Consider the following 21,287-nt stretch of genomic DNA (forward strand, 5'->3'; position numbering starts at 1 on the left):
TCTTAGCTCAGACGTAGTGCTTCTAGCCACGACAGTCATTATGATAAAGAGTCGATGTGGTAATCTTGTTCCTTGCCGGGCTCTTCTGGATTCAGGCTCTCAGATTAATTTAATAACCTCTCGCTTTGCTCAGAAGCTTCAGCTGAAACGAGCCAAAGGGTCGGTATCAGTATCCGGTATCGGCGCTGATTCTGCATTTCACACGGAAGGTTCAGTTAATTTGGTCATTCAATCCAGGACTTCCGATAACTTCACGAGTCTCACAGCTCTCGTTGCTCCACGTATTACAGGAAACCAGCCTGCTTCTTCATTTGATGTATCCAAATGGGAAATGCCATCCAATATCAGCCTTGCTGACCCACACTTCAACAAATCTCAGCGCATCGATATACTTATTGGAGCCAGCTTATTTTACGACATTTTATGCGTTGGACAGATCAAATTGGAGAGGGGACTTCCTATAATACAAAAAACCCGTCTCGGCTGGGTTGTCACAGGTGTAGGTCATTACTCCCACAGCTCAGTGCTCCTAGCTGCCCGTAGTTCGACGGAATTGAGTCAAACGCCTACCGTTGGTTTGGATGAGCTAGTGCGAAGGTTCTGGGAAGTGGAAAACTGCCACGGTCCCGCTACAGAAGCAACAAAGGAGGAAATTGCTTGCGAGGAACATTTCAAAAAACATTGCGGTCGGCTTCCAAGTGGCGAGTACTGCGTTCAGTTGCCTTTAAAGCTGAGTGACAGTCTTCTTGGAGATTCTTATCAACAAGCCTATCGCAGATTCCTCAATCTAGAGCGCAAGTTGGTTCGCAAACCACTTCTCAAGGCCCAATACGCCGCATTTATAAAGGAATACGTCGATTTGAATCACATGTCCCCTGTCAAAGGTGACGCACTTAAACAATGCAAATTTTTTCTTCCCCATTACTGCGTCTTAAGAGAAGACAAAACCACCACAAAAATCCGAGTAGTTTTCGACGGATCCGCTTGTACATCTACAGGATATTCCCTCAACGATATATTGATGTCAGGCCCAACAATTCAGCCAAAGTTAGTTACGACTCTTCTTCGATTTCGTACCGTTCGTATAGCATTGACTGGTGACATTTGTAAAATGTATAGATGCGTTTTCTGCAGTGCATACTGTGGCGTGACTCACCCCTCGAGGAGCTAAGAACATTCAAGCTGGATACCGTGACCTATGGAACGAAACCAGCAGCATTTCTGGCCGTCCGTTCTATGCACCAACTAGCGGCAGACGAGAGTTCGTCATATCCAATTGGCTCTGAAGTTGTGCTGCGGGAATTTTACGTGGATGATTTGCTAACGGGGGGAGATACTACAAATGAGGTGCTGGAAATAATTCGCCAGGTGTCAGGACTCTTAGCCAAAGGAAATTTCAAGATAAGGAAATGGTGTTCCAACGATACATCTGTACTCGATCAAACACCCCATGAAGATAGGGAAACATTTGTTAAATTTACTGATGGCAGCGATGTAACCAAGACGCTAGGTTTAGCATGGAATCGGGTATAATTGTAGAGTTGCGGTCTCCGCAACAACTCACAACGTTCCCCCTCGTTCTGCCTATTTTCGAGGACAAAACGTTGTTCTGGAAGGTTTGTCATCTATGGACATATCGTTTTCTGCAGGTCTAAATAAGGTACCAAGTTGCATTTTAAAACACCCAGTCCCTTTGCAAACCCTTGACCTTTATCTTCAACCTCTCTTTGGAACAGTCTTGTCTCCCAGTAATTTGGAATGAGTCCTACATCATTCCGCTTCACAAAAAAGGTTCAAGATCAAATATTGAAAACTATCGTTGTATCCCCGTCGCAACATGGTTTTTTCAGACATCGTTCAACATCGACTAACCTTCTTGAGTTTTCTCACTTAATCCACCGTGGTTTTCAGAATGGTTTGCAGACGGATGTAGTCTTTACGGACTTTAGCAAGGCAATCGATTCTGTCAACTATGCTCTGCTTATTCGCAAGCTTTTTTTTAGGGTTCCCAACGAATCTTCAAGATTAGATTTTGTTTTATCACTCTAACCGTACTCAGCGTGTTTTGTTTTCTAATGTGTTGTCAAATATTGTTAATGTTATTGTTCAGGAGTGCCACAGGGAAGTCATCTGAGCCCGCTTCTGTTTATTTTATTTGTGAATGACCTTCCTCAAGTTATAACATACTCTACTACACTAATGTATGCTGATGATGTTAAAATCTGTCTGGCTTACTGGCCTTCAACTGGATCTAAGTGAACTACTTTTGTGGTGTTCAACTAATCTTCTTTATCTGAAACTTTCTAATGCAAACTTATGACATTTTACCATCGCGCTCCACATATTGTCTCATATGTTCTAGGAAATCATGTCCTGGAGCGAATTTCGAGTTCAAATGACCTCGAGGTCCTATTTGATCATAAAATGTGTTTTAACAGCCATATAAATAAAGCTAAGGGTGTGTTAGCGTTCATCAAGCGTTGGTCCAAGGAGTGTGAAACGGAAGGACAACAACAACTGTATATCTCGTTAGTACGTATCTCGTTAGTACGTATCTCGTTAGTATTGTTCTTGTGTGTGGAGCCCTCAGTATAAAGAGCAGCAGGTTGTTATTGAACCCGTGCAAAAGCAATTTTTAATTTTTGCCCTTCGTAACTTTAACTGGGACTCGGGTAGAATCTTGCCACCCTACAGGTCTAGGCTAAACCTTATTGACCTGCCGTCGTTGCACCATCGCAGATTATGCAATGGCGTAATGTTCGTGCACAAGCTCCTTCTCGGGACTCCCAAACTCTCTTGGGTCAGATTGACTTTGCCGTTCCATCTAGACCTACCCGTACTTTTAGGCAAATCCTCTTACCCATAAGTAGGTATAATAATGCCGAACATGAACCTTTTAGGGTTATATGCCATAGTTATAGCTCCCTCTGTCATACCTTATCCCCTGAACTATCGCTTAAACTAATAGCATGCAATATTTATCATCATCTATATTTTACTAACTTCTCTTATTTCCTCCTTTTGTAATTAAGTACCATTATTAACAGATAATTCTTAATTAAATAAATAAAAAACTAAAGTCCGCACACCCATCCTCGCTATCATTTTGTAATACGTCGGCAAATAATGATCAGGCAATTGCCGATCTTTTTGCCCAATTTTTCCAAACCACCCATTCTGAGGATAGCTACTCTGGTCATCCGTACCCATACGGTTTACAGAGATCGAACGGCATTTTTAGTCCCTTGTTAAATGAATGCTCTTTACTCCATGATCTTCGACTAGTTAAGCCGGTGTTTTCACCGGGTCCAAACGGGGTTCCAGGTTGTGTACTCAGGTACTGCACCGAGGTTCTATGTGGACCCTTGCTTAAACTATTCACCCTGTCCATCGATTCTTCTTGCTTCCCCCCGATCTGGAAGGAATCGTTTATAATTCCTCTCCATAAAAAAGGTAGCAAGTCAGACGCAAAAAATTATAGAGGTATATCAAAGTTATCCTCTATACCCAAAATGTTTGAGAAGGTTATAACTCCGCACTTGCAACATCTCTGCAAGTCACTTATATCTGCAACTCAGCATGGATTTATAAGTCGGCGTTCAACCACCACGAACTTGTTAGAATTTACCTCTTTCATTATTAAAGGCTTTTAAGGTAACTTACAGACAGATGTTATTGACACCGACTTTAGTAAAGCATTCGACTCTGTAAACCATTACCATTTAGCGCATTAACTTGACCTTTTAGGGTTTCCGCCCAACCTCCTGAGATGGATTTCTAGCAACCTTTCTTCCTGGTCTCAAAGAGTCTTCTTAAAAAACTCCCCCTCTTCACCAGTCAAGTTTTCTTCGGGAGTACCACAGGGTAGCCATCTAGGCCCCTTACTCTTCACACTCTTTATTATTGACTTGCCTTCAGTATTAACATACTCTCGAGTACTTATGTATGCGGATGATGTTAAACTCTGTGTCCAGTATAAGGACATTTCATTTCATTCTCGCTTGCAATCCGATCTGAATAACTTTCAGTCATGGTGTTGTGCAAACTTGTTACACCTTAATGCCTCAAAATGCAAAGTTATGACATTTCATCGTTCATAGTTAACCTCTTGTTGGCTCCCTATACCCTATTTGGTGGTCCTATTGAGAGAATCACCCTGGTGGATGATCTTGAGGTTATGTTAGACCCCAAGTTAAAGTTTTCTGAACACATTTCTACCATGGTAAATAAGGCCATGGGCGTGCTTAGGTTTATAAAGATGTGGTCAAATGAATTTGACGACCCCTATATAACAAAGACTCGCTATACCTCGCTTGTTCGTCCGATCTTAGAATACGGCTCCTGTGTATGGTGCCCTCAGTACAAAGTACACCAGGAACGTATAGAATCAGTACAGAAAAACTTTTTACCCTTTGCTGAGACTCCCAGCTTACTCTAGTAGACTGCTATTAGTAAACCTCCCATCCTTAGTTAACCGTAGAAAAATGCTTGGTGTGATATTTATGCACAACTTCCCATCTTTCGTATCTTTCGTAGTGATCAGACGTGTTTTTGTTTTGCGCTCCGCATTTTTTCCTTTTGTTTTGAATAAACAGCCGGTGTTTTCCTAACTAAATTCTAAATTTACTTCCTAACCAGACAACAATCTGGAAACCTATTCTATTACGCGAGTGCATGCCTTTTGATTTGTGTTAAAACATTATTTAACTTTTTATTTTTCGGCGTCGGCTTGTGCTTGTGTTTGTGTTGTTGCAGTGAGTGAGTACGCATTACATTGCATTGCAGTCCGCTCTCGTCTGGTAGCTTTTGTTGTTTTATCACTCTCTCGCTATCACCTCAACTTCAATAACTGTTCTTTCTCTCTCGCTCTTTAAACTTTCTGAGCAATAGCGCTCTCTGCTTAGTAGCTCTCGCTATAACCGCTCTCCACTCTGCTCTCTTTTTTTTACCAATTCCGCTTTGAGCGTTGTCTGGCACATTGGTCTGATACCAATTTGTTTTGCAAATAATAGTATATATATAAATAAATAATAAAATAAAATGGAATACGCTGTGGTCTGTGCCAAAAAAAGCTGTAAGAAGCAGATCACCCACGATCAGCCGAATGTCCCCTGCTGGCTCTGCGACAGCGTAGTGCACGCAAAATGCGCTGGATTTTCTGGCCTCGTGAGTGATGCTATAGCCAAACGTAATGGCTTGCATTACAGTTGCGAGGCATGCCGTGCGGTGGAGAAAGACATGGTGGCTTTCATGAGGCAGACGCGGAGTGGCTTTAAGGAGCTGACCGTTGGTTTTAAAAACCAATACGATCGGCTCCTAGCCATGGAGGCTCAGTTTAGCGGTTTAAAACTGCTGAATGAGTCTCCGAGGCGCAAAAAGGTCACTCCGCGGGATCTGCAATTGCCAACCGTCACTCAGCCGTGCGCCGCCGAAAAACTGACTCCGACCACTCCAAGTGTGCAGCAGTTGATCTCGTTTGCCACTCCAAGGGCAACGACAGCTGCTGGCGACGCAGATTCGGTAGCCGAATTCATCGCCTCGGAGAATGTGCAGCCAAGTACGTCTGCAGCGTCCGTGTCCGTGGTGTCCGCAAGTTCGCTAGTTGTCCCGTCTATACCGATCCCACCAGTAAATAGACGTTCCGGACCTCCGGATATTGCCACCACAGGTACTAGGCCTGTGGTGACTAAACCACTGGTGGGAGTCCCACCAAAACGACAAGTTTTTGTTTCACGGCTGGCCCCTGACCTCACATCTAATGATGTAATTGCTTTTATTCAAAGCAAAATAAAAGCCGTGGGTTTAAAGGTGGAGAAATTTAACTTCTCTTATGCCAGGGAGATAGCCTCGTTTAAGATAAGCATCTCCCCAACTCAATTTGACACCATTTGCTCCGCCAAATTTTGGCCGGAGCATTTGGTTGTGAAGGAGTTTAAGGCTAAGAAGAAGAATAGGCCCCCCATATCCCTTCCAAACCTTTCCAGTGTGCCACCCTCAACCTCAACCTCAACTTCCTCTTCCTCAACTTCCCGTCTTGCTTCCACCTTTCCAAAAAACTAACTTCTCTTTTAGTAACCTATCAGAATGTAAGAGGCTTGCGTAGTAAGCTCAGCATTCTTTTCCGGGATAGTGTTGCATTTGCTTCCCACGTTATTGTGTTTACTGAAACCTGGTTAAAGCCGGACATTCTTAGTTCCGAGGTTTTGGCAGGTCGGTACACAACTTTTAGAAAGGACCGTTCGTCTCGACGGGCAGGGGGGGTTCTAATTGCAGTGGACTCTTACTTCACGTCGGAACACTTCACAGTCCAAGTTCAACAGGAACTGGAATTCCTGTGTGTAAAACTGATTCTTCCCGCTTTCTCTATATTCATTACTTGCTCGTATATCCCACCTTCTTCGGATATTTCAATTTATGAGCAGCACTTGTCTGCTTTAACCGCTGTTTCTTCCTCGCTATCTGATAAAGATCGTATGATAGTTCTTGGTGACTTCAACTTGCCAGGAACTGTTTGGTCTTCGGTAAACGAGTCTAGTATCCTAGTGCCCATGTCACGACATGACTTTGTTGACGGCTTGCTTGACCTATCCCTGTCTCAAGTCAACCATGTGAATAATTCCTTGGGTCGATTGCTTGATCTGTGCTTTGTATCGGATCCGACCATAGTGTTGTTAGCCCGAGCCCTTCCGCTCACTATACCTGAAGACGCCTACCACCCTACTTTCGAGGTGTCGCTAGATATAGGACCAACTGTATTGGATCGGTCGAGTAGGCTGCCCGAACGTGTCCGCTGCTTTCGTAAAGCCGAGTTTGCGAAGCTTAATAACCTCATTAGGGATTTTGATTGGTCCGCTTTGTACTTGTGCACTGATATCATAAAAGGCACAAACATTTTTTACAATGCTCTTGGCACATTTTTCGATTCTTGTGTCCCGCTTTCTTGTCCGACTAGATCTGGAAAACCCCCTTGGTTTACCAAAGAGTTATCCAGTCTAAAAAACTTAAAATCAAGACTTTATAAAAAATTTCAAGAAGTGGGTTCTCCTACTTCTCACTCTCGCTATGTATTAGCTCGGTCAAACTTTTCAGTTCTTAATGCTCAATGCTATAAGAGCTACCTATCTCGATGCAGGATACGTTTTTCTCAGGACCCTAAACAGTTTTACAGCTTCGTAAACAGTAAGCGTAGAACGTCCGCACACCCATCCTCGCTATCATTTTGTAATACGTCGGCAAATAATGATCAGGCAATTGCCGATCTTTTTGCCCAATTCTTCCAAACCACCTATTCTGAGGAAAGCTACTCTGGTCATCCGTACCCATACGGTTTACCGAGGTCGAACGGCATTTTCAGTCCCTTGTTAAATGAATGTTCCCTACTTCATGATCTTCGACTAGTTAAGCCGGTGTTTTCACCGGGTCCAGACGGGGTTCCAGGTTGTGTACTCAGGTACTGCGCCGAGGCTCTGTGTGGACCTTTGCTTAAACTATTCACCCTATCCATTGATTCTTCTTGCTTCCCCCCGATCTGGAAGGAATCGTTTATAATTCCTCTCCATAAAAAAGGTAGCAAGTCTGATGCAAAAAATTATAGAGGTATAGCAAAGTTATCCGCTATTCCTAAAATGTTTGAGAGGGTTTTAACTCCGCACTTGCAACATCTCTGCAAGTCACTTATATCTGCAACTCAGCATGGATTTATAAGTCGGCGTTCAACCACCACGAAATTGTTAGAATTTACCTCTTTCATTATTAAAGGCTTTTAAGGTAACTTACAGACAGATGTTATTGACACCGACTTTAGTAAAGCATTCGACTCTGTAAACCATTACCATTTAGCGCATAAACTTGACCTTTTAGGGTTTCCGCCCAACCTCCTGAGATGGATTTCTAGCAACCTTTCTTCCTGGTCTCAAAGAGTCTTCTTAAAAAACTCCCCCTCTTCACCAGTCAAGTTTTCTTCGGGAGTACCACAGGGTAGCCATCTAGGCCCCTTACTCTTCACACTCTTTATTATTGACTTGCCTTCAGTATTAACATACTCTCGAGTACTTATGTATGCGGATGATGTTAAACTCTGTGTCCAGTATAAGGACATTTCATTTCATTCTCGCTTGCAATCCGATCTGAATAACTTTCAGTCATGGTGTTGTGCAAACTTGTTACACCTTAATGCCTCAAAATGCAAAGTTATGACATTTCATCGTTCATAGTTAACCTCTTGTTGGCTCCCTATACCCTATTTGGTGGTCCTATTGAGAGAATCACCCTGGTGGATGATCTTGAGGTTATGTTAGACCCCAAGTTAAAGTTTTCTGAACACATTTCTACCATGGTAAATAAGGCCATGGGCGTGCTTAGGTTTATAAAGAGGTGGTCAAATGAATTTGACGACCCCTATATAACAAAGACTCGCTATACCTCGCTTGTTCGTCCGATCTTAGAATACGGCTCCTGTGTATGGTGCCCTCAGTACAAAGTACACCAGGAACGTATAGAATCAGTACAGAAAAACTTTTTACCCTTTGCTGAGACTCCCAGCTTACTCTAGTAGACTGCTATTAGTAAACCTCCCATCCTTAGTTAACCGTAGAAAAATGCTTGGTGTGATATTTATGCACAACTTCCCATCTTTCGTATCTTTCGTAGTGATCAGACGTGTTTTTGTTTTGCGCTCCGCATTTTTTCCTTTTGTTTTGAATAAACAGCCGGTGTTTTCCTAACTAAATTCTAAATTTACTTCCTAACCAGACAACAATCTGGAAACCTATTCTATTACGCGAGTGCATGCCTTTTGATTTGTGTTAAAACATTATTTAACTTTTTATTTTTCGGCGTCGGCTTGTGCTTGTGCTTGTGTTTGTGTTGTTGCAGTGAGTGAGTACGCATTACATTGCATTGCAGTCCGCTCTCGTCTGGTAGCTTTTGTTGTTTTATCACTCTCTCGCTATCACCTCAACTTCAATAACTGTTCTTTCTCTCTCGCTCTTTAAACTTTCTGAGCAATAGCGCTCTCTGCTTAGTAGCTCTCGCTATAACCGCTCTCCACTCTGCTCTCTTTTTTTTACCAATTCCGCTTTGAGCGTTGTCTGGCACATTGGTCTGATACCAATTTGTTTTGCAAATAATAGTATATATATAAATAAATAATAAAATAAAATGGAATACGCTGTGGTCTGTGCCAAAAAAAGCTGTAAGAAGCAGATCACCCACGATCAGCCGAATGTCCCCTGCTGGCTCTGCGACAGCGTAGTGCACGCAAAATGCGCTGGATTTTCTGGCCTCGTGAGTGATGCTATAGCCAAACGTAATGGCTTGCATTACAGTTGCGAGGCATGCCGTGCGGTGGAGAAAGACATGGTGGCTTTCATGAGGCAGACGCGGAGTGGCTTTAAGGAGCTGACCGTTGGTTTTAAAAACCAATACGATCGGCTCCTAGCCATGGAGGCTCAGTTTAGCGGTTTAAAACTGCTGAATGAGTCTCCGAGGCGCAAAAAGGTCACTCCGCGGGATCTGCAATTGCCAACCGTCACTCAGCCGTGCGCCGCCGAAAAACTGACTCCGACCACTCCAAGTGTGCAGCAGTTGATCTCGTTTGCCACTCCAAGGGCAACGACAGCTGCTGGCGACGCAGATTCGGTAGCCGAATTCATCGCCTCGGAGAATGTGCAGCCAAGTACGTCTGCAGCGTCCGTGTCCGTGGTGTCCGCAAGTTCGCTAGTTGTCCCGTCTATACCGATCCCACCAGTAAATAGACGTTCCGGACCTCCGGATATTGCCACCACAGGTACTAGGCCTGTGGTGCCTAAACCACTGGTGGGAGTCCCACCAAAACGACAAGTTTTTGTTTCACGGCTGGCCCCTGACCTCACATCTAATGATGTAATTGCTTTTATTCAAAGCAAAATAAAAGCCGTGGGTTTAAAGGTGGAGAAATTTAACTTCTCTTATGCCAGGGAGATAGCCTCGTTTAAGATAAGCATCTCCCCAACTCAATTTGACACCATTTGCTCCGCCAAATTTTGGCCGGAGCATTTGGTGGTGAAGGAGTTTAAGGCTAAGAAGAAGAATAGGCCCCCCATATCCCTTCCAAACCTTTCCAGTGTGCCACCCTCAACCTCAACCTCAACTTCCTCTTCCTCAACTTCCCGTCTTGCTTCCACCTTTCCAAAAAACTAACTTCTCTTTTAGTAACCTATCAGAATGTAAGAGGCTTGCGTAGTAAGCTCAGCATTCTTTTCCGGGATAGTGTTGCATTTGCTTCCCACGTTATTGTGTTTACTGAAACCTGGTTAAAGCCGGACATTCTTAGTTCCGAGGTTTTGGCAGGTCGGTACACAACTTTTAGAAAGGACCGTTCGTCTCGACGGGCAGGGGGGGTTCTAATTGCAGTGGACTCTTACTTCACGTCGGAACACTTCACAGTCCAAGTTCAACAGGAACTGGAATTCCTGTGTGTAAAACTGATTCTTCCCGCTTTCGCTATATTCATTACTTGCTCGTATATCCCACCTTCTTCGGATATTTCAATTTATGAGCAGCACTTGTCCGCTTTAACCGCTGTTTCTTCCTCGCTATCTGATAAAGATCGTATGATAGTTCTTGGTGACTTCAACTTGCCAGGAACTGTTTGGTCTTCGGTAAACGAGTCTAGTATCCTAGTGCCCATGTCACGACATGACTTTGTTGACGGCTTGCTTGACCTATCCCTGTCTCAAGTCAACCATGTGAATAATTCCTTGGGTCGATTGCTTGATCTGTGCTTTGTATCGGATCCGACCATAGTGTTGTTAGCCCGAGCCCTTCCGCTCACTATACCTGAAGACGCCTACCACCCTACTTTCGAGGTGTCGCTAGATATAGGACCAACTGTATTGGATCGGTCGAGTAGGCTGCCCGAACGTGTCCGCTGCTTTCGTAAAGCCGAGTTTGCGAAGCTTAATAACCTCATTAGGGATTTTGATTGGTCCGCTTTGTACTTGTGCACTGATATCATAAAAGGCACAAACATTTTTACAATGCTCTTGGCACATTTTTCGATTCTTGTGTCCCGCTTTCTTGTCCGACTAGATCTGGAAAACCCCCTTGGTTTACCAAAGAGTTATCCAGTCTAAAAAACTTAAAATCAAGACTTTATAAAAAATTTCAAGAAGTGGGTTCTCCTACTTCTCACTCTCGCTATGTATTAGCTCGGTCAAACTTTTCAGTTCTTAATGCTCAATGCTATAAGAACTACCTATCTCGATGCAGGATACGTTTTTCTCAGGACCCTAAACAGTTTTACAGCTTCGTAAACAGTAAGCGTAGAACGTCCGCACACCCATCCTCGCTATCATTTTGTAATACGTCGGCAAATAATGATCAGGCAATTGCCGATCTTTTTGCCCAATTCTTCCAAACCACCTATTCTGAGGAAAGCTACTCTGGTCATCCGTACCCATACGGTTTACCGAGGTCGAACGGCATTTTCAGTCCCTTGTTAAATGAATGTTCCCTACTTCATGATCTTCGACTAGTTAAGCCGGTGTTTTCACCGGGTCCAGACGGGGTTCCAGGTTGTGTACTCAGGTACTGCGCCGAGGCTCTGTGTGGACCTTTGCTTAAACTATTCACCCTATCCATTGATTCTTCTTGCTTCCCCCCGATCTGGAAGGAATCGTTTATAATTCCTCTCCATAAAAAAGGTAGCAAGTCTGATGCAAAAAATTATAGAGGTATAGCAAAGTTATCCGCTATTCCTAAAATGTTTGAGAGGGTTTTAACTCCGCACTTGCAACATCTCTGCAAGTCACTTATATCTCCAACTCAGCATAGATTTATAAGGCGGCGATCAACCACCACGAACTTGTTAGAGTTTACCTCTTTCATTATTAAAGGCTTTCAAGGTAACTTACAGACGGATGTTATTTACACCGACTTTAGTAAAGCATTCGACTCTGTAAACCATTCCCTTTTAGCGCATAAACTTGACCTTTTAGGGTTTCCGCCCAACCTCCTGAGATGGATTTCTAGCTATCTTTGTTCTAGGTCTCAAAGAGTCCTCTTCAAAAACTCCCTCTCTTTCCCAGTAAAGGTTTCTTCGGGAGTACCACAAGGCAGCCATCTAGGCCCCTTACTCTTCACACTCTTTATTAATGACTTACCTTCAGTATTAACATACTCTCGAGTACTTATGTATGCGGATGATGTTAAACTCTGTGTCCAGTACAAGGACATTTCATTTCATTCTCGCTTGCAATCCGATCTCAATAACTTTCAGTCATGGTGTTGTGCAAACTTGTTACACCTTAATGCCTCGAAATGCAAAGTTATGACATTTCATCGTTCTAGCCCTTTGTTGGCTCCTTACACCCTATTTGGTGGTTCTCTTGAGAGAATTACCCTGGTGGATGATCTGGGTGTTATGTTAGACCCCAAGTTAAAGTTTTCCGAACACATTTCTACCATGGTAAATAAGGCCATGAGCGTGCTTGGGTTTATAAAGAGGTGGTCAAAGGAATTTGACGACCCCTATATAACAAAGACTCTCTATACCTCGCTTGTTCGTCCGATCTTAGAATACGGCTCCTGTGTATGGTGCCCTCAGTACAAAGTACACCAGGACCGTATAGAATCAGTACAGAAAAACTTTTTACTCTTTGCTCTGCGGGGCCTTAACTGGGATGCGGGTGTAAGACTCCCATCTTACTCTAGTAGACTACTATTAGTAAACCTCCCATCCTTAGTTAACCGTAGAAAAATGCTTGGTGTGATATTTATGCACAACTTGATCAGGGGTGACATAGACAGCTCTGATCTGTTGAGCCGCATAAACTTCACGATTCCTATTAGACTGACTAGAAATTTTATACCGTTGTTCCTTCCACTTTGTAGATCGAATTATTCCTTGCAGGAACCGTTTAGGGTCTAATGCTCGGATTATAATTGCCTCTACCATATTATATCCACCACTAATTCTCCTCCTCTTATTAAATTACTAATCCTTACACACCTTTCTAGTAATAAGTAATTGTAGTGGTATTGTATTTTGATGCCTAGTTCTCTTAGTAACTTGAATGCTAATTTTCCTCGAATATTAGTCTAACAGCTATCTTTCCTGCATGCAGCCTTCTGCTGGTTTCAGACGGGCCACTTGTCGGTGCAGTCATTGCATGTCAACGTCCAGAATATATAAATTACCCTGATATAGGTGTCAAGTTTATGTTAATGCATCAATAAGTCTTCTATTTTTTTTCCTTTTGCAATTAAGGTTCGTTTCGGTGCATAAAATCCCGTTTACTTTTCATTTCGTCAACGAAAATGTTTTCGGTTTGAAAACGAATAAATCTTGCGGAATATGAAAACGGGAGCCCCAATTTATGTGTATTCAAAAGTAAATCGGAAAACTTTTTTGAATGTGAAAAACGGAGCCTGGCTGTATATAAGTTATTGTATCAGAACATATGTATAATAAAATGTGAAGCTTAAATCAATAAGATCAATTTTGTCACTTGTGTCAGGAAAACATACCTTTTGATCCATGAACTACGTTCGGAAAAAACCCATCGTTGTGCACTTTAATATTTTCTAAGCTAGAAGTTGATTCGTCATTAGTAGTATCTTTCGATTGGATGGAGCTAGTGTCATCTTTTCTTTCTCCCAAGGTGGTTTCATTACTTTTAAAAGTCTGCATGAGCTGTGCTCGTCCACGACCGACGGATATGTCCATGTTTTTAATGGTCTTTGATAAATCACTTCCAATGTTATCTTTAGGAAGCCGATGAAATTCTCCACTTGAAGTAGAGTGATCAATGTCAAATCTGCTGTCGTTTTCATAATATTCACTAGAGGAAGAAATTTCCGAAGAGCGAGTCTTTTTGTTAAATAAATTAAGCAAATTTCCTCGACCTGACATATTCTGAAAAATATTAAATAGTAAATTCTTAAATTTGTTTGGGTTGATAAATATACGTTTTCTTTTTGTTTTAAGTAAGTGTTTTAGGTAAGTAATTTGCATTCTTTTTAATTCATCTTTAAAAGTGCCGCGACTAAAACGATCAAATCATTACCGACAAAGCCGTTATTCAAGAAGGTCAACAAATATAGCAAATGAAACTATTGAAGAACAACAAATTGGCCGTGAAGAACGCAGCGTTGGTATTGCTCGACTTCGTTCTTCTCAAACACAAGAGCAGAGCGAGGCAGCACGAGAAACAGCTCGGTTGGCAATGCGAAATCGTCGAGCGAACCCTATCGACGAAATAAACGCTTGCTCAAAATCATCGAATCTATGGCGCTATGTGAAGAAACTTCAGCTGACAACAAACATGAGAGTAATTGCTGACTATCGGTAATGGTCGAATCCCGGTCGTCGAATCGAGCAGATTTGATTTAATCTCCAGAAAAACTGTAACTTTGTCACAACAAAAGACAAACTCATCAACAAACATCATTTTCAACTACAAAAATAATTAATGGCTAAGAAAAAAGATGTATGTGGATGACCTTAACCTTGGATGTCCCATGCTTAGCATCGCACAATTTACCCCTAACGGTTGGATCCGTAGTAATTATGCTTCGAACCATAAACCAACTAAAACAGTGCAACGGTACGCGTTGGGTGGTAAGAAATTTTATGAACAATTTAATTTACGCGACGATACTCAAAGGAAAATTCGAAGATGAGGAAGATATGCCGTTTGAGTTTTAAAGACTTCAATTTCCGATATGTTTTGCATTCGCCATGACTATTAATAAATCACAAGGACAATGCCCTGATATTGGTGGGAAGTTTATGTTACTGATTCAATAATTCATCCATTACTTTCCTTTTGCAATTAAGATTCGTTTTGTTGTATAAAAAGCCGTTTACTTTTCATTTCGTTGAGCAAAATGTTTTCGTTTTAAAAAGTAAGAAATCTTGCAGATAGTGAAAACGGGAGCACCAATTTATGTGATTTCGTAGTGGCCCAAAATTTAAATATTGGGAAAACAAAATACAGTCCTAAAACATTTTCTATCGATTTGAAAATGTATCTTATACAATCTAAGAAAAATATTCAGATATTTATCATTAGAATAGAACTCAAATGTTAAAGGCCATTAGCTAAAGCTTACGATACACCATAAAAGCCACTATTTCCTCACGGGATGCTAACATGTAGATTCTACATTTTAAAGGCTGGGTGTTAAGTCTATGCTTTTTTAGTTGACTTTATAAAGAAAATATCTAAAACAATGCGTTGCTACATTCTTGTTTTTAGCATTTTGAACAGTTTAGGCAGTGAGATTTTTATATCTGAACGTTATAAGCTGTATCTACATATGTATGTAAAGATTTTTTTTTAAGCTCAAAACTAGTAAAGGAAAAGCTCTAAAGCCTTTCTTTACACACTTAAATATATTCTTACAAGGAGAAATTTAAGTATTATGCTTTTTATTATTTTTCTTGTTTAAACCTACCGTGCTCACAAATTGTTAAAAGTTGGATAAGAGAGACGGGAAAATATCAATGTCAACATGTGAACATCGATATTTTCAAGTATCGAATACATCGATGTGAATAAAGCAATCATCGATGCTTTGAAGGGACTCAGGATAGATTCAAATGCGGGTCAAGAAGCCAAAGAAGTTTTTGAATAAGAACTTATTATAATAATGAACAATACTCCACGAGAACGAATTGGTACACTCCTTTCTTTTCAAATAACATCGTTCAACATCGACTAACCTTCTTGAGTTTTGTCACTTAATCCACCGTGGTTTTCAGAATGGTTTGCAGACGGATGTAGTCTTTACGGACTTTAGCAAGGCAATCGATTCTGTCAACTATGCTCTGCTTATTCGCAAGCTTTTTTTTAGGGTTCCCAACGAATCTTCAAGATTAGATTTTGTTTTATCACTCTAACCGTACTCAGCGTGTTTTGTTTTCTAATGTGTTGTCAAATATTGTTAATGTTATTGTTCAGGAGTGCCACAGGGAAGTCATCTGAGCCCGCTTCTGTTTATTTTATTTGTGAATGACCTTCCTCAAGTTATAACATACTCTACTACACTAATGTATGCTGATGATGTTAAAATCTGTCTGGCTTACTGGCCTTCAACTGGATCTAAGTGAACTACTTTTGTGGTGTTCAACTAATCTTCTTTGTCTGAAACTTTCTAATGCAAACTTATGACATTTTACCATCGCACTCCACATATTGTCTCATATGTTCTAGCGAATTTCGAGTTCAAATGACCTCGAGGTCCTATTTGATCATAAGATGTGTTTTAACAGCCATATAAATAAAGCTAAGGGTGTGTTAGCGTTCATCAAGCGTTGGTCCAAGGAGTGTGAAACGGAAGGACAACAACAACTGTATATCTCGTTAGTACGTATCTCGTTAGTACGTATCTCGTTAGTATTGTTCTTGTGTGTGGAGCCCTCAGTATAAAGAGCAGCAGGTTGTTATTGAACCCGTGCAAAAGCAATTTTTAATTTTTGCCCTTCGTAACTTTAACTGGGACTCGGGTAGAATCTTGCCACCCTACAGGTCTAGGCTAAACCTTATTGACCTGCCGTCGTTGCACCATCGCAGATTATGCAATGGCGTAATGTTCGTGCACAAGCTCCTTCTCGGGACTCCCAAACTCTCTTGGGTCAGATTGACTTTGCCGTTCCATCTAGACCTACCCGTACTTTTAGGCAAATCCTCTTACCCATAAGTAGGTATAATAATGCCGAACATGAACCTTTTAGGGTTATATGCCATAGTTATAGCTCCCTCTGTCATACCTTATCCCCTGAACTATCGCTTAAACTAATAGCATGCAATATTTATCATCATCTATATTTTACTAACTTCTCTTATTTCCTCCTTTTGTAATTAAGTACCATTATTAACAGATAATTCTTAATTAAATAAATAAATATATAAAAAACTAAAGTCCGCACACCCATCCTCGCTATCATTTTGTAATACGTCGGCAAATAATGATCAGGCAATTGCCGATCTTTTTGCCCAATTTTTCCAAACCACCCATTCTGAGGATAGCTACTCTGGTCATCCGTACCCATACGGTTTACAGAGATCGAACGGCATTTTTAGTCACTTGTTAAATGAATGCTCTTTACTCCATGATCTTCGACTAGTTAAGCCGGTGTTTTCACCGGGTCCAGACGGGGTTCCAGGTTGTGTACTCAGGTACTGCACCGAGGTTCTATGTGGACCCTTGCTTAAACTATTCACCCTGTCCATCGATTCTTCTTGCTTCCCCCCGATCTGGAAGGAATCGTTTATAATTCCTCTCCATAAAAAGGGTAGCAAGTCACACGCAAAAAATTATAGAGGTATATCAAAGTTATCCTCTATACCCAAAATGTTTGAGAAGGTTATAACTCCGCACTTGCAACATCTCTGCAAGTCACTTATATCTGCAACTCAGCATGGATTTATAAGTCGGCGTTCAACCACCACGAACTTGTTAGAATTTACCTCTTTCATTATTAAAGGCTTTTAAGGTAACTTACAGACAGATGTTATTGACACCGACTTTAGTAAAGCATTCGACTCTGTAAACCATTACCATTTAGCGCATAAACTTGACCTTTTAGGGTTTCCGCCCAACCTCCTGAGATGGATTTCTAGCAACCTTTCTTCCTGGTCTCAAAGAGTCTTCTTAAAAAACTCCCCCTCTTCACCAGTCAAGTTTTCTTCGGGAGTACCACAGGGTAGCCATCTAGGCCCCTTACTCTTCACACTCTTTATTATTGACTTGCCTTCAGTATTAACATACTCTCGAGTACTTATGTATGCGGATGATGTTAAACTCTGTGTCCAGTATAAGGACATTTCATTTCATTCTCGCTTGCAATCCGATCTGAATAACTTTCAGTCATGGTGTTGTGCAAACTTGTTACACCTTAATGCCTCAAAATGCAAAGTTATGACATTTCATCGTTCATAGTTAACCTCTTGTTGGCTCCCTATACCCTATTTGGTGGTCCTATTGAGAGAATCACCCTGGTGGATGATCTTGAGGTTATGTTAGACCCCAAGTTAAAGTTTTCTGAACACATTTCTACCATGGTAAATAAGGCCATGGGCGTGCTTAGGTTTATAAAGAGGTGGTCAAATGAATTTGACGACCCCTATATAACAAAGACTCGCTATACCTCGCTTGTTCGTCCGATCTTAGAATACGGCTCCTGTGTATGGTGCCCGCAGTACAAAGTACACCAGGACCGTATAGAATCAGTACAGAAAAACTTTTTACCCTTTGCTGAGACTCCCAGCTTACTCTAGTAGACTGCTATTAGTAAACCTCCCATCCTTAGTTAACCGTAGAAAAATGCTTGGTGTGATATTTATGCACAACTTGACCAGGGGTGACATAGACAGCCCTGATCTGTTGAGCCGCATAAACTTCACGATTCCTATTAGACTTACTATAAATTTTATACCGTTGTTCCTTCCACTTTGTAGATCGAATTATTCCTTGCAGGAACCGTTTAGGGTCTAATGCTCGGATTATAATTGCGTCTACCATATTATATCCACCACTAATTCTCCTCTTATTAAATTACTAATCCTTACACACCTTTCTAGTAATAAGTAATTGTAGTGGTATTGTATTTTGATGCCTAGTTCTCTTAGTAACTTGAATGCTAATTTTCCTCGAATATTAGTCTAACAGCTATCTTTCCTGCATGCAGCCTTCTGCTGGTTTCAGACGGGCCACTTGTCGGTGCAGTAATTGCATCGCCGCTTGCAAGATGCAGTCATTGCATGTCAACGTCCAGAATATATAAATTACCCTGATATAGGTGTCAAGTTTATGTTAATGCATCAATAAGTCTTAAAATTGTTTGGGTTGATAAATATACGTTTTCTTTTTGTTTTAAGTAAGTGTTTTAGGTAAGTAATTTGCATTCTTTTTAATTCATCTTTAAAAGTGCCGCGACTAAAACGATCAAATCATTACCGACAAAGCCGTTATTCAAGAAGGTCAACAAATATAGCAAATGAAACTATTGAAGAACAACAAATTGGCCGTGAAGAACGCAGCGTTGGTATTGCTCGACTTCGTTCTTCTCAAACACAAGAGCAGAGCGAGGCAGCACGAGAAACAGCGCGGTTGGCAATGCGAAATCGTCGAGAGAACCCTATCGACGAAATAAACGCTTGCTCAAAATCATCGAATCTATGGCGCTATGTGAAGAAACTTCAGCTGACAACAAACATGAGAGTAATTGCTGACTATCGGTAATGGTCGAATCCCGGTCGTCGAATCGAGCAGATTTGATTTAATCTCCAGAAAAACTGTAACTTTGTCACAACAAAAGACAAACTCATCAACAAACATCATTTTCAACTACAAAAATAATTAATGGCTAAGAAAAAAGATGTATGTAGATGACCTTAACCTTGGATGTCCCATGCTTAGCATCGCACAATTTACCCCTAACGGTTGGATCCGTAGTAATTATGCTTCGAACCATAAACCAACTAAAACAGTGCAACGGTACGCGTTGGGTGGTAAGAAATTTTATGAACAATTTAATTTACGCGACGATACTCAAAGGAAAATTCGAAGATGAGGAAGATATGCCGTTTGAGTTTTAAAGACTTCAATTTCCGATATGTTTTGCATTCGCCATGACTATTAATAAATCACAAGGGCAATGCCCTGATATTGGTGGGAAGTTTATGTTACTGATTCAATAATTCATCCATTACTTTCCTTTTGCAATTAAGATTCGTTTTGTTGTATAAAAAGCCGTTTACTTTTCATTTCGTTGAGCAAAATGTTTTCGTTTTGAAAAGTAAGAAATCTTGCAGATAGTGAAAACGGGAGCACCAATTTATGTGATTTCGTAGTGGCCCAAAATTTAAATATTGGGAAAACAAAATACAGTCCTAAAACATTTTCTATCGATTTGAAAATGTATCTTATACAATCTAAGAAAAATATTCAGATATTTATCATTAGAATAGAACTCAAATGTTAAAGGCCATTAGCTAAAGCTTACGATACACCATAAAAGCCACTATTTCCTCACGGGATGCTAACATGTAGATTCTACATTTTAAAGGCTGGGTGTTAAGTCTATGCTTTTTTAGTTGACTTTATAAAGAAAATATCTAAAACAATGCGTTGCTACATTCTTGTTTTTAGCATTTTGAACAGTTTAGGCAGTGAGATTTTTATATCTGAACGTTATAAGCTGTATCTACATATGTATGTAAAGATTTTTTTTTAAGCTCAAAACTAGTAAAGGAAAAGCTCTAAAGCCTTTCTTTACACACTTAAATATATTCTTACAAGGAGAAATTTAAGTATTATGCTTTTTATTATTTTTCTTGTTTAAACCTACCGTGCTCACAAATTGTTAAAAGTTGGATAAGAGAGACGGGAAAATATCAATGTCAACATGTGAACATCGATATTTTCAAGTATCGAATACATCGATGTGAATAAAGCAATCATCGATGTTTTGAAGGGATTCAGGATAGATTCAAATGCGGGTCAAGAAGCCAAAGAAGTTTTTGAATAAGAACTTATTATAATAATGAACAATATTCCACAAGAACGAATTGGTACACTCCTTTCTTTTCAAATAAAATCTTAAATATAAAGAAAATGTACATTGAAATGAGGTGAAATTGGAAATGGAAAAATGTATATCCTTAAAGATGCTCCCTTGGAAATATTTATTGGTAAACTGCACTGTGGGCCAGCGATCAATTTTGGACGAAAATTAAAATAAAAAAGCTAGTAACTTCAAATTTGCTACACAAAATTTATTTTGTGCTACATCGGCAAAAGAAGGCTGACGAGATGCAAGAGAACGATGTGCGTATCATGCTCCGACATATATATCTTAATTTTAGACCGATCCCACCACGGCCACTACCACCGCCCATATAAGAAAAGATTCGCTTCTATTGATTGTTAACACGTAGTCCATTATGCTAGACGTTCTTTCAACTTTGATAACCATCTTGGACAGAAACCATCTGACATGAAGACAGGCTTCTCCCGAATTTTGCCAAATACTTTTTTATGTGTAGATAAAAGCAGCTTAGTTTATTATTTATTTATGTCTTTTTCTCAGTGCTTACATTGTATGCCTTCAGTTATTCGAAAGTCCAACCCGAAAGCGCTGCGACGCTTCGATTATTGTCAAAGTGGTTTTCATTGAGCAGCTTTTCATAATTGAGCTCAACCTCAGTGATAAATAAATTTAAATCCACACGCCGGCGCAAAAAACCGCAAAATCGAGTTTTAGGATTATTTTTGCATTTATAAATAAAACATAATAT

At 40.6% G+C, this 21,287-nt stretch overlaps 1 protein-coding gene across 2 annotated transcripts in view; it reads right to left on the reverse strand.

The window, feature by feature from the left end:
- LOC117189156 (protein argonaute-3) overlaps nt 1-15,527 on the reverse strand; it is a 339,488-nt gene extending 323,961 nt beyond the window's left edge. For both annotated transcript variants that reach the window (XM_033394224.1, XM_033394225.1), the window contains exons 1-2: nt 15,442-15,527; nt 13,510-13,897 (exon numbers count right to left, since the gene is read on the reverse strand). In XM_033394224.1, coding sequence (XP_033250115.1) covers nt 13,510-13,894 — 385 coding nt within the window. In that variant the 5' untranslated portion in view covers nt 13,895-13,897; nt 15,442-15,527. The remainder of the gene's footprint in view (nt 1-13,509; nt 13,898-15,441) is intronic.
- Between the last annotated feature and the right edge of the window lie 5,760 nt (nt 15,528-21,287).

Source organism: Drosophila miranda, chromosome 4, assembly GCF_003369915.1.
Source record: "Drosophila miranda strain MSH22 chromosome 4, D.miranda_PacBio2.1, whole genome shotgun sequence".
Lineage (NCBI taxonomy): Eukaryota > Metazoa > Arthropoda > Insecta > Diptera > Drosophilidae > Drosophila > Drosophila miranda.